General features: G+C 43.1%; 1 protein-coding gene across 1 annotated transcript; it reads right to left on the bottom strand.

The window, feature by feature from the left end:
• Window positions 1-5,632: 5,632 nt before the first annotated feature.
• Window positions 5,633-12,620, bottom strand: LOC125519816 (putative inactive poly [ADP-ribose] polymerase SRO1). The gene is made up of 9 exons (XM_087534915.1): window positions 12,389-12,620; window positions 9,932-10,910; window positions 9,614-9,849; window positions 9,445-9,524; window positions 8,819-8,947; window positions 8,624-8,719; window positions 6,757-7,421; window positions 6,394-6,668; window positions 5,633-6,261 (listed from the first exon to the last, which is right to left on the bottom strand). Exons 2-9 carry the CDS (start codon window positions 10,894-10,896, stop codon window positions 6,119-6,121), a joined length of 2,589 nt encoding a protein of 862 aa, XP_087391041.1. The 5' UTR covers window positions 10,897-10,910; window positions 12,389-12,620; the 3' UTR covers window positions 5,633-6,118.
• Window positions 12,621-13,898: the final 1,278 nt, after the last annotated feature.

The following is a 13,898-nucleotide window of genomic DNA, read 5'->3' as shown; positions in this document are numbered from 1 at the left end:
AACCTGCACACAAACATACAAATATAAATTACAAGGAAGACACAAATACAAATACAAATCAAAATTAACTTAAAAAATACAAAGATATACGATTTACATGAATTATCTGAAGTTAACATCACGATACAATAATACAAAGAGATTCAATTTAAATTTAATATAAGTACACATAATGAGTACAAATATAAATAGACATAGCGAGTACATATATATCAACATCATGCGTTGTTGTTGGCTCGATACGGGCATTCTCTGCGTGAATGTCCAGGACACCTGCAAACGGGGCATCACCTTGGTTCTCCCATCTGGCTATGGTCCATGTCATTGCGATGACGCCTAGACTGACGTCGTCCCTTTGCGGTTCTCATCAAGTCGGCGTTCGGAACCCATTTCGGCCCATCTAGCCACAATATTTTGTAGTTCATATCTATGCCCCAAGCCCAGAACTCACCGTTCCAAGTGTTGTACAGATTGTACATGTTGAAGTACGGCGATATGTATGGCTCGACGCTGATTTTTTTACCAGCAGCCGCCTGGAGCACATGACTGCAAGGGTAGCCCTCAAGCTTGGGCTTGTTACAAGTGCACTCACAGGAGGTTGAGCCAAGGGTGACAACTTGCTTTTTTGATCCTCTATGGTGACCCTTAACATACTTGGCTCGCACATTGACCTCCCACTTATTCCTAAGTACGTCCACTTTCCTGCAGCCATGACTTTGGGACTTCTTTGCTTTCTTGTCCAGATGTCTTTACATCTTCTTGGACCATGGCTTGTTCAATTCAACTTGTGCTTTGGCGACGGTGACCCTGTCTGCAAAGTATGACAGGGTCCGGTTTCAAGTTTCTTCAATTAGGGCTGTGATAGGCAGTGCTCGCACCCCTTTAAGAACACCATTGTACACCTCTGACATGTTGCTGGTCATTATTCCATACCGAGCCCCGGTGTCGTGAGCCTGCGCCCACTTGTCCAAATGAGGGCAATTCTCGATGATCCACTGGCTCAAATTTATGGGCGTCCTACGACCCCTCCGGTCTTCTCTCTGCGACAAGGCCGCGCGGTCGATCTCACCATTGATACCTGCCCAGATCGCATTCATTTTGGCTTCAGTTTTTTGCATGCACATCCTCTTGAATAACTTGAACCAATCCTTGTTTTTGAATTTGGAGTAAAAGTTTGCTGCCAAATGCCTCATGCACCATCTTCCCTCTAGATCGGGCCAGCCCCACTCTTCTTCCGACGCCTTAATTTTTTCAAGAGCGCTTAATAATCCAGTGTTGCGATCAGAGATGATGCAAACACCTTTACGCTCTTTCACGACACCTATCTTCACACAGCTCAGGAACCACAACCAGCTACCTTTGTTCTCACTCTCGACCAATGCATATGCAATAGAAAGAAGCTGATTATTTGCATCCGCTGCAATTGCCACCAATAGTGTGCCCTTATACTTTCCAGTGAGAAAGGTACCATCAACTGTTAATACCGGGCGACAGTGCCTGAAGGCTTGTATAGTCTGGGCAAATGCCCAGAATAAGCGGTCCAGGATTAGCTCACCCGAATTTATTGGGTTTGGACGTTCTCTCCGCCAAACTTGAGTCCCCCTATTAGCACTTGCTATTTGATTAAGCATTCTAGAGGCATAAGAATAGGCTTCTTCATAGGTACCATACAAGTTCTTGAATATATTTTCCTTCGCACGCCTAGCCTTGCTGTAGCTAACAGGGAAGCCAATTAGATCCTCTGCATCTTTTTGCAGAGCCCTAACACTAATGTTTAGACTTCCCTGCACAATCATTTCCATCGTCTGTGCCACATATTTTGCTGTCACATTGCAGTGATTTGAAAGTCTCGGTTTGCTCACAGTTATGCTCCACTATTTTTTTGATATGCCATGACTGACATACCCCAGGCTTCAGTCTAGCGAGAACTCTTCCGCGGCAACCTTTCGCGGTGTGGATGCATATGACCTTCAACTCTTTTTTATCAGACTGCTTCACTCTATGCTGGCGGTGGATACCGATTGCATAGCTACCCATTGCCTGGTAAGCACACTTCTTGTCTAGGAAAACTTGCCCAACCTCCAGGCTCCCCGCTCCTAGGCTGGAAACAGAGTGAAATTCGTTGGTGATGCTCATATCTTGTAAAAACCCAGGTTGCAGTGCCGCCGCGACCGCCCTCTGAGGAGGAACATCTTCTTCTTCGCTTGACTCCGAAGACGTAGAAGAATGATCATCATCATCTAGCGCCTCCGGCAATCCCTCCACGTGTTTGCTCATGTCAACGGCCGCAGACCAATATCCTGTGTCATACACAGGCTGGCCGCCCGTCGGTTCCGATGGGCCGACGCTAGGGGCTGATGTGATGGCCAACTCGACCTCACCACCCCTGCTACTGCATCCAGCAACATCAGTGACTGAAATGAACTCCACATACACCATCGGCTGACCATACATTGAGTTATTGGGATTGCTTGCAAACCTCATGTACGACCCCCATGACCGATCACCTGTGACCGGCCGCAAACCCTAACGGGCAACTGTCCCATCATTTCCTCCGTCAACGACGAAGGCCTCCATTGTCATTTTCCCCCCTACATCCCAGGGCCAAACACCGCTCGGATGCACCTTCTAACTGTTGTGTAACCCACGTTGACCATGTCTCTCACTACAACTGTAGTCGACTCGCACAAGGACACATTCACCCCGAATGGACCGTCGCGTAAGACGTTCCCATAGTACACTACTAAATTTTCCATAGTACCTAACCAACATACATGTTTACATTTCAAATAATTAGTAACTGAACATTTAGTAATGATGACAACATTTACATATCATACGACTAAAATAATAACCATATTTTCGTTACAAATATTCGGTTTTTTCTCTAATCATTTGCTTAGACTTTAAGGGGTTGTTTGGTTAACAGGTATTTAAAGATCTATTTTTTCTCAAACTCGTCTAAGAGAGTAAAAACAACTATTAGTAAAAACTAATTTTCTTACAACAGGTTATGACAAAACCGATGGTAATTACTCGCTATCCAAACAACCACTAAACATAATAGTACGATAATAACATTTTAATATCATATGAGTGAAACATTTAATTTCTTTCGGCTTTATATAATTTTTTTCATATCATACGATAGCAATCATTTATTTACAAATAATAATATTTGCAGCGGCATGCACATTATTCACAACAGTACATCAATATAAAAAAATATTAACAAAATTACGGTGTCATTTTATACCTTAGCTCCAATATAGTGCTTCCGAATGCAATTAAGAGTTCAAATAGTTCGAATAAATTTTCGTCACCAGTACTATATGAACGGAGTCAACCTATTATCACATGAACATCAATATTACACACGGATTTTTCTTTCTGCTATCAAAAATATGAAAATAGCACTTGCATGTATGTGGTCATCACCTCAAAAGGGACAGCGAAGGTGCAAACACAATTTCTTCAATCACGTCATCTCCTCCTTGTTTGCTACTAAGATGAATTATTTTACCTAATTACATACATCATTAAGTACATTAGCACATAATCTTAACATACAAAATTTATATTATTGCGACATAAAAAAGAAGACCTACGATTTCCTAACTATAGACTTATTAATACACATACCACATGAAATAACATACCACATGCAATGAACAATTACAGTACATTTTTTTTGTTAATTACCGTAATTAGATTTCCGCATGTCAATACTAATGGACGCACCCAACATTGATACAACATCTTCAACCCACTCTTCTAAGAAAATAGTATAAATGCTACATCTGCCGTCCGAAATTATTTCTAACCTCTAAGCACTAACATCACATAGCTAATGAAGAGCTAAAAGATGAACTAATTACCACTCTGCATGCACAAAAAAATCAATGTATTGCGAAGCTCATACCTTGATCTTCAACTTCGTAGTTCACTTCGCTACACAAATCCTACTCCTGAAGCTCTAAATGACTCCAAAAAGTGAAGAAATAATACCTAACACAACAGAGAACACATAGTTACGAACTAAACAAAAAGAGTACAAACTTCATGCATGCAAACGAAACCAACAAAAATGGATAGATCTTACCCTCGTCTATCTTTTCTTCAACTTCAGCATATTCAAAATCCAACTCTAAATCGCCCTAAATCACGAGTGAATGTGCCTACTGAGTTTTGCTTTCTCCCTGTTCTTACACGCAGAGAATAGACGAGGAGGCCAGAGACAGTGTGCTTGCGCACTGAGCATAAGCATACTATATAAAAGAAAGAGGATCCCTGTAGTGTCGGCACAACAGGTTCCCACAGCCTCGGATTCCCTCAGCGTGTGAGTGATTCCCGCAATGCCGTCATATCCGCTGGGCAAAAGAAGTAAAAGCCGGAGTGATTCCCGGGGAGCAGCATCGCCAAAGCAACCAGTGTGGGAATGAGGGCTGTCATATCCGCTGAGTGTCGGCACAAACGGTCAAAGTTCACAGATTCCCGCGCGTGGGAATGAGGGCTGTCTGCGGGGAATCAGCGCCGTATGCGTCGGGGCGGACGCGCGTGCAGTAGGGTGGCTGCCAGCGCTGGTGGCGGCTGGGCCCACGCCTCGGCCCGCGAGCTGCAGCAGCTGTCGGCTAGGGTGCGGCAATAGCTGACGCTGCCGCCTACTACGATGGCGGCCGGGCCCACATGCCCTGCCCCGTTCCGTTTCCTGCTACACACTGTGCGAAAAACGTTATCCCATCGCCGGTCGCCTCCTGGCGTGGCGGCAGGTGCCACGTGTCGCCTGCCGCCACCGCTGAGGGGGTCTTTTTTATCAAATTGATCCACATGTAGTCTCTTTTGTCAATTCATCTGGTCAGGTGGTCCTTTTGGACAAAAAAATCCGCTCGATCAGCACCAGGGAACTATTTGTTTCAAGATAGCAATGAATATTCGGTGGAACACGGCTGCAACACACAGAACACAAAAGCCGGCCGCCGCCGCAGCATCTTCCATTCCATGATGGAGTGGAATGGAGATAGATAGATAGGTAGATAGATGCCGACGAGCATTGTCGAGCAGAGGACTCGCCGGAGATATATATGCCATCATTTGGTAGTGGCGTAGTGGTGCTACGACGTGACAGGCAGAGGTTCGAAACATCATCCTCGGTCGTTTTCTCTGGCTGCTGCCGCCTTTCCCAGTTTCCCCGGTGTCGCTGGTGCTGTCGTACTCTGCGATGCTCCATCGCCGTGATACCATCCATAATTTTTGCACAAAGATATCCTGCACACTCAGACACCAAAATAGTAGTTTCAGAAGACTTCAAGTTTTTCTAAAAAAGAGAGAGAAAGAGAAAAGAAAGTGAACTTGGAACATGCACGGAAATTCCCTTCAAAAGCACGAAACACATGCATGGAAATGGAAAACGAATCTGTGAACGCCATTCTTGTCCATGGGCTTTGTTGATGAAGGCATCGAACCCCTATGCCACCCGTCTCCCTGTTTCTTACAGATGCTCTGCGGCGGCGTGCAATCATATGGTTCAAGGGAAACTACCTGGCCTGTGCACTTTCTCTAAGACATGCTGAGCATGTGCTTGAAGACACATCGGTTCGATTCAAGCGGGCATGCATTCAAAGGGAAAGATCGGGGACCAAAAAATAGGTTTCAGTTTATGGGTTTCATTTCAGAAAGTAACCAGTATCACATCGTACCAGAATGCTGCACCCGGCATCATCAAGCAGCCGAACAGCATTCAGAAACTTTTCTTTGTACAAAGTGTGAAGAACACCACTGAAGCTGAGGGGCAAAACACACCTCTTTTCAGCTTCTGAATCTGCCGCAGAAGCTGAAAAGAAGTGGCCCATAGTCAGTTAGTCACTGCCTAAGCCAGGTAGGAAGACATGTGAGAAACACTAACTGACCACCACAGATCAACCATCCGAGTCGACAAGGCAAAATTTGCGTCGCGTAAGGGGAAGTGTACCGAGTTACTGCTTTTTGTACAAGAGTGAGCGGAGACCTGCCAGAGTAACAGGCTAAGACCAATTGTTCATGTGCATCCACAGGAGAACGGGTTGTATGACACCACATATGGGTTTCAGCGGGAACGCGGTCACTGACACAACGGGGTCTTCTACAGGCATTTCTCGCCCTCCGCTGACAGGGTGATGAGTCTATCTGCTGAATATGCGGCGGTGCTGCCATCGTCAACGCCTATCCTGGGGAGGCTCTTGTTTGATCCACACTGCGCTGCTGGATTCTTTGGAGCCACATTTTCTGCACAGAAACGTTAACAAGGTTTGATCAACAGAGAGAGGAAGATGCAAAATGCATCCCTTGGTATGCATGAGAATAAGATTTTCAAGCACCATACTAAGGTTAAGAGCGTTTTGTGGTTTAGAATTAAACCTGATGTCATGCACTCCTTGCTTGATGTAGGATGACTCTTCTCTTTTGGTAAAACACTCGATGACGGAGGTTTACAGATCACAGGAACCACAGTTGCTGCACTGGAATAGCTGGCTTCAGGCATGGTCTTTCTTGCAGGAACTTTAGGCACCTTGCTTTGCACACGGAGGTGAGGCGCCATGCTTTTTGGCGCACGGAGTTGCGGGGCCATACTTCTTGGTGCACAGAGCTCAGGCGCCATACTTCTTGGCGCACGGAGATGTGGTGCATTACTTCTTGGTGCACAAAGCTCAGGCGCCATACTTCTTGGCGCACGGAGATGCGGTGCCATGCTTCTTGGTGCACAGAGCTCAGGCGCCATACTTCTTGGCGCGGAGATGTGGTGCCATACTTCTTGGTGCACAGAGCTCAGGCGCCATACTTGTCGCTGCGGAGAACTGAGGAACCCTACTTGGAGTATAGGCTTGACATGATACGCCTGGAGTTGCAGCAACACTTTCATGTGCCCTATTGGATGCAAGAGCGTCATGGGCTTCAGGTGTCGTACCTGGTGCAGCAGAATGCAGGCCTTCCATACTGACAGATGCAGTGTTCCCAGGTGTTGGTCTTGATACATGAGAGTCATGGCCTTCAGAACAGCTTCGTGCGAGGGTATCATGACCATTATATTCCATGCTTGGTCCAGAAGAATCCAAGCCATTAACACTGAGCAACGCACTCCTCACAAGGGCATCATGACCTAGAGGTGCCACCATGGATGCAAAAGGATCCTGGCTGTTAGTACAGCGGGATGAAGAGCTTTCCAAACACATACTTGGGGTGGGCGAATGCTGTCCTCGGACTGCACTCGCAGGAGAACCACCATATGTGGAATTCACAGGTTCACAATTCTCACGAAGTACACTTGGTGCTGGACCATCATGACTAGGAGTTGCAGATACAACATCTGTACTTGTCCCAATGCAGACAGATCCCAATGTTGCAGGACAACTGGTATTCTTTGCAGGAGAGTTGTACCATAATGACGGCTGCAATAGGAGGGAAGAAGTTAAGAACAGAAACGTGGTTGGCCACATTTGTCCAAGCCCACAACGTCCACAGACAAGGAATCGCTAAATATAAGAAAAAATACTGAAATGGCATGCACACAAAGTAGAGAATGACATGATACAACCTCTTTGGCAGCAATGAAAGGGAGAGTGGAAATATTGCAATGACTAAGGGGCTGTTTGGTTGGTTACTCAAAATGCCACACTTGTTTGGCCACACTTGTGGCACGCCAAGGATTGTGGCGGACAAAATCAGCGCCACACTTGTGGCGAGAAATTCTGCTGGAAAAAGCTCTTTGCATGTGTGGCGAGCCAAACCTTCATCAGCATCCAAACAGCTGCCTACGGAGCTGTGGCGTGCCGCACCTTTGGCGTGGCAAGGTAAGGCCGCCAACCAAACAGCCCCTAAACTATCGATTTGTCATTTGGGCCAACATTGGAAACAAAGCTTTCCAAGAAGATGCACAAACATTGTAAAACACAGTAAATACTATGCCAACTTTGTCGAACAGCACATGCTCCCTCCGCTCTGACCGTAAATATCTAAAACAGTATTTTGTTAACAGCTACAGTTACAAAATCACAATCAAAGAAACTGCTTTTGTTTACGAACCCAATGGTGTCTATTTTCATAAACCAAATATTGTTGGACTAATCGTTGGTCAAAGCACGAGCTTGGACAATCATGATACACCTCCTATTTTGAAACAGAGGTAAGTAGTAGTACTACACAAAAAAGCTAACCATGCCATCATTCCATCAAGAGAACAGCACCATTGCACCAGCAATAAATTTGGGGACTTTTACCTTATGAATAATTAAAAACATCTCAAAAGTAATATTCGATGCTCTCTTAGTCTAAGAATATAATAGGCACAAACCTCTAAAGGCTTGCCCCACTTTCTTAGCCCAAATCCCTAGTGTCACTCTTATTTTAGCCAATGTGGCTACAGTTGAGGCTCTCAGTTGGCACACTTTTGAGCCAAGCCACACTTTCACTTTGGCTAACTTAGGTTTGACATGCGTGGGCACCAACCAAAAATTGTTGTTCATAGGCATTAAGAAATATTCGCAGACGCATCACAAAACATTGCTCTGTACACCAGTCTTGCGTAATTCACTCTTGGTATGGTGATCATCAAATGTGTACTTAGATAAAGTATACTGCCAGAGTAACTTACACTGTATTTAAGTTTTGTTAAGGTATCCAGAAGTAATTTCTCTCCAACTATTATCATCATTTTCTTGACCATTTCATCACGAGTAATCTTATTTTCCTGTGTAATAAAATCATTTGAATGAATAGACAGAAGCAAACTGACTGCAAAATTCAGTGACAATTGATAACAAAATAGAAGTTGCCAAGAAGGCAATACCTTCAACTCCTCATAGTGGCGATAGAGCAATTCCCTCGCTAAAGACGATATACTGTCTTGTATTGTCTCAAAGAGCAATCTGAATGAAATCCATGGAGACGTTGGCCCTTCATCAGTTTGACATAGTACCTACATACAAGTCATAGATGTCAGATCAACAGGAGATTATTAGCTTATGACAGCACTAGAAGTGCTTTTTAACACAGAAGGCACAGAGAGCAGTACTTGGAGGTAAAGTTAAAATTTGACAAACATACAACAACAAAACAACAACAACAACAACAACAAAGCCTTTAGTCCCAAACAAGTTGGGGGTAGGTTAGAGGTGAAACCCATAAGATCTCGCGACCTAAAATTTGACAAACATACTCTGGCAAAAATTGCTAATACTCAAAGACACATCCAAGCAAACAGTATGCTTGTAACCCGTTAGCTCCTATTGGGAAGTACTCCCTACGTTCATAAATATAAGATGTTCAAACTTTTTTCTGAATCGGATGTATATAGACACATTTTAGTGTGTTTGTTCATTCATTTCAGTCCGTATGTAGTCCATATTCAAATATCCGAAACATCTTATATTTGCGAACGAAGGGAGTACCATGATAAGAGTTCAGGTGACTCACTGATTGAAGAATAGAAGGATCCACTTTCACTTCACCTGGAGGTGGGCGCAACCATAAACCCTTTAAGCTACGAAAATACTCTGTAAATAAGTACAGTCAAAGTGGATCAGTCATTTATCTCATGTAAACATACATGATAAGAAATTCAACACTAAACGACTTAGCATACCTTGAACTTTTGGAGCAAGCCTGAAACTTATAAGGTATTCCAGAGAAATATTAGTGCTTCGGTGTGATGGCCAGATCACATAATAGTTTGGGTTTGAGCAATCATCAACGCCAGAATCATAAATGCCTAGAAACTCCTCCTGTGAACCTGGTTTGATAACTCCTGTTTTGCCCAATATGGCTCGGCACAACAACATATACTGTACCCCTTTTTCGTCAACATCACAAAGACCAACACTGCAAAATAATAAAATGTTATGCAACATCCACTGATATGTAACTAAAACAGACCATTGAAACTACAAAATGAAATGACAACCTTGTAAAGGCGCGGTTTTCAGGTGACAGATAAATGCCATCGGCCATTACCGTATCATGAGTGTTTTTTCCAGTGCTAACAAAACCATTAACTATAACACTGACAATGTCTTGCTTTCTGGATCCAAGCCATCCATATTTTGCATTTGCATTGCCAGACTTCTGTCCTGTCAACCTCAACTGTTTCTCAAAAGCTTCAAGTCTACGCTGTGCAGGGATATCCTTTGGAGAGTACCGATGAATATGAAGAATGTTGTTAGGCACTGCAAATGAACCCATACCAGAGAGGAAAAGGTTCTGAACAAACAGAAAGCTTTCGCTACCTCTTTCAACATGTACAATCTTCTTACGCAATATATCTAAAGCACAAGAACTCTGTATAACTGGAGGGCTGGCTTCAAGCATAGCTTGTTTCGCCACATCAGATGGAGGCTTCACAACATTACCCCTAACGGAACCTAGTGCAGCACCTTCAACAACATTTCTGCTCAACTTTGCGGATTCTTCAACTTCCTCATCAAAGAATGAAGACGGAAAAGACCAGTTGTTAGTCCCATCAAGCCATGCAACAGATCGCTGTTTCCTCGTTTTTAGGTTCACCAAGGTCATTGATAAGAAATCAATAAGTAGAGGCTGGTCATCCATCACAACAACGATACTAGATTTGTCACCTCCGAATGCATCAACAATGGATGTGACTATTTTGTCAGGGAAGTCACACCATGAACCTTGTTTGTAAAACACGACACGACTTGGCGCCCCACTTTTCAGGTAATTAACACAATCATTGGCAAGATTAGGTTGGCTGTGACAACTGTGAGCAGGTAAATCCGATGAGGATCCGCTGTGCACCATAGAAGATACATTATCAATTTCAGTATGATGGGACTTGCTGTTTTTCGCCAAGCAATCATCATCGGGCTTGCGCTTCAGGCACAAAGCCTTAGACTTTTGCAGTGGATCCATGGGTGCTTTACTTCCTAATAGAAAAACAAAGAAACATGGCAATGGGTGATCCTAATATGATAGAAAATTTACAGTTCTTCCCTTACTTTTTTAATATTTATCTCATAAGTATAACACGATCCTGTAAGGCAACAGTAAATGTAAGTGTAACACGGAACACACAGATACATCAGAAAGTCTTAATCAGCACTACTTTGCAAATAGAAGTGGACTTCATCAGAGCACAAGTCAAATGACTAGATATGGAAATGGTTCAAATACAGGAATCATCATTCAGTGAACGTGTTCTTCAAAGAGGCAGGCAGTAAAGTACTCCCTCCGTCCCAAAATAAGTGTCTTGAGCTTAGTACAAATTTGTACTAGAGCTAGTACAAAGTCGAGACACTTATTTCGGGACGGAGGGAGTATTCAAGTACTTGTCTGCGGTGTCTTTTGATATGTAAATCAGTATATAGAAGTAGACAATACAACTTATGGGCATCCTGAGTTCCTGACTAAGTGACTATGCTTCTCGAAGAGGCCACAGATTATTCCAGAGACTCAAATGCTGCCAATAAGAGTAGAGAATACAAGCTATTGACATATGAAACTACCATTTTTTAATGTATCTTACATTATACTACCTCTGTTTGTTTTTATAAGACGTTTTAGACTTTCAGACACTGTTCAAAAACAGCACAAAGCAAGTTGTCTGAACGTCTTATAAAAACAAACGGAGGGAGTACTTGATTCAATCTTTGGTAAGACAACAACAGTTGCATAAGCAGGGATCTTCATTAATCTCTTGCAAACAGCAGCATAATCATGCACTTGGCAGGAAATATTTGATACAGAAAGATAATATAAAACCAGTAATAACTCATCAAAGAAAATTACTTACATAGATACTACTTTCAGGTGCAATGCAAAATAAAAGAAATAGTTAAAATGTTGCGAAAGCATTCAAGTAGAAAAAAAATCTGATTGGGGCGCTGGGGGCAAACTATAGAAGTGGGGGGCCTGAGGCTTGTACAAATTCACATAGTTCTGGCGTCTTTTTTCTTCTAAAATATAAAGAAATTATGTCCGAATTACATATTTTGAGTGGGGTCCTAGGCCCTCAACGTGGGTTCAAGATTTTTCTTGTATAGGTGCCGAATCGCAAATGTCTAAGCGCATTTAAAACAGGGCACTAATAAAACCAGTAATCCACCACTGTGCGAACGGAAAAGGAAAGGGAAACCCCTTCTAAAGCAACTAGCGTCTATGAGTGAAGGGAAAAACCCTACTTGAAATGGAATTAAACCGAACAAAAGAAGAAGAAACTTCCCGCAAAAACAAAAAAAAGAAGAAACGAAATAAAAATCCAGATTTTTTTTATAAAACAACTAGAGGACTCCTATGAGGCTATGAGCAACCAAACCGAAAATTCTTACAAGGACAAGCAACGCAGATGATGCAGCAAAGGGGGAGGGAGGGATGACGCGAGGGAACGAGAGGAACGGGGCCTTACAAACACAGAGGAGGGAGGACCCGTCGCCGGAGGGGACGCGGGCGCGCGGCGGTGGAAGTGACGGGTGCGGTCAGTAGGGCGGCGACGACGGCACCCTCTCCCGCGCCTCCGGTGCTTCCACGGCCTCCGACATCCGGGACGGGGTTTCTCGCGGCGAGGCTGGAGAGCTCGGAGTCGGAGGAGAGAAATGGAGGAGACGGGACACGTGGGCTGGACTGGCACGCAGGGACGCTGGCCCGTTCTGATGATGATGCGTGCAAGGCCCGTTGATCGGGCGCTTTCGCGCTGGTTCCTATTCGGCGCTCAGTGCGCTGGTTAAAGGCGTCCTCGGTTTTGGAAAGCTTCAAGAAGCTGTCGACCGTTTTTCTTTCTTTGTTCGTTCTTTATTATTTTTGTTTTTACTTTTTATTACTTAATATCATTAAAATTTTCCTTTTCAAATTCGTGATTTTTTAGAAAATCAAAAACAATTTTTAATTTTTTAGTTCATGAACATTTTTCAAATCTGCACATTCATAATTTTTAAAAATCCATGAAACTTGTTTCAGTTCCTGAATACTTTTCAAATCTGTGAACACTTTTCAAATAGGTGAAATTCTTTCAAATTCGCAATTTCATATTTTTAAAATTTTATAAACTTTTCTGAAGCATGAAAGTTTTCCCAGATTTGAAAAAAATGAACCCGTGTGTTTTCCTAAGATTCAACGGTCAACCAGTCGGCGTGTGTGCTTGATGAGCAAGCTACTCGCTCGCATAGCTGTGCCGGCCCATGCAAGGGGGCGCGCGAGCGCGGACTAGGAGCACTCCTCTTTCACGGCCTTCTGGGTTGGGAGCCTTATCATGCTCGCTGTGTCAATTTGCTGACCAAACGCACATGACGGGCGCACGGGACTGGGCCAACCCACTTCGGAAGAGAGAACTGATATTTTTGTTTTTTATTGATTTTCTATATGTTTTCAACTAGTTTCCTTTTACAAACACACAGTTTTTGTTTTCATTCTAAGAAATCAACCATTTTAAAAAAAATTGAGAACAATTTTAAAAATTCCAGAATATTCTTCAGAAAAACACGATTTTTTTGAATTTAAGTATGCGAAAATATGTTTAAAATATGAATGCTTTTTAAATTATGTGAACATTTTTTAAAAAATATGATAATTTTCAAATTTATAGATTTTTGTTAAAAAAGACGTGATTTTTTTAAAAAAAAATTGCGTCAAAAATATGAATAAAGCTAATGGATGAAAAGAAGAAACTAGAACCAGAAGGAACATGAAAAATGGCTCTAAAACCAACTGCTAGCGAACAAATGTAAAAAATATGGTCTTGCCTTACTACGCTAACGGGCTTGACCCGTGATGATCGCCCTGTGCGAATCCTTGAGAAACTAAGGCAATGAGCATGATATAGGAAATGTCTTCTATGTTTCGTGATCGAGTGGGAGGGGGGTGACTAGTCGCTTAACTCATTCTTTCTACTTTTCTTTTCTTTTACTGTAAGTCCAAATGCC

The sequence above is a fragment of the Triticum urartu genome, chromosome 7A, assembly GCF_056163025.1.
Source record: "Triticum urartu cultivar PI428250 chromosome 7A, HENAU_Tu73, whole genome shotgun sequence".
Classification (NCBI taxonomy): Eukaryota; Viridiplantae; Streptophyta; class Magnoliopsida; order Poales; family Poaceae; genus Triticum; species Triticum urartu.
The sequence above is the reverse complement of the archived record's forward strand: the minus strand, read 5'-3'. Positions and strand labels throughout refer to the sequence as shown.

Coding starts and splice junctions, on each gene's coding strand:
- LOC125519816 (XM_087534915.1), bottom strand. CDS start 10,896: ATGGATCCACTGCAAAAGTCTAAGGCTTTGTGCCTGAAGCGCAAGCCC. Junction 7,422..8,623: donor TAACAAAACTTAAATACAGT/GTAAGTTACTCT, acceptor CTCCTATTGCAG/CCGTCATTATGGTACAACTC. Junction 6,669..6,756: donor CCACATCTCCGCGCCAAGAA/GTATGGCGCCTG, acceptor TTGTGCACCAAG/AAGTAATGCACCACATCTCC.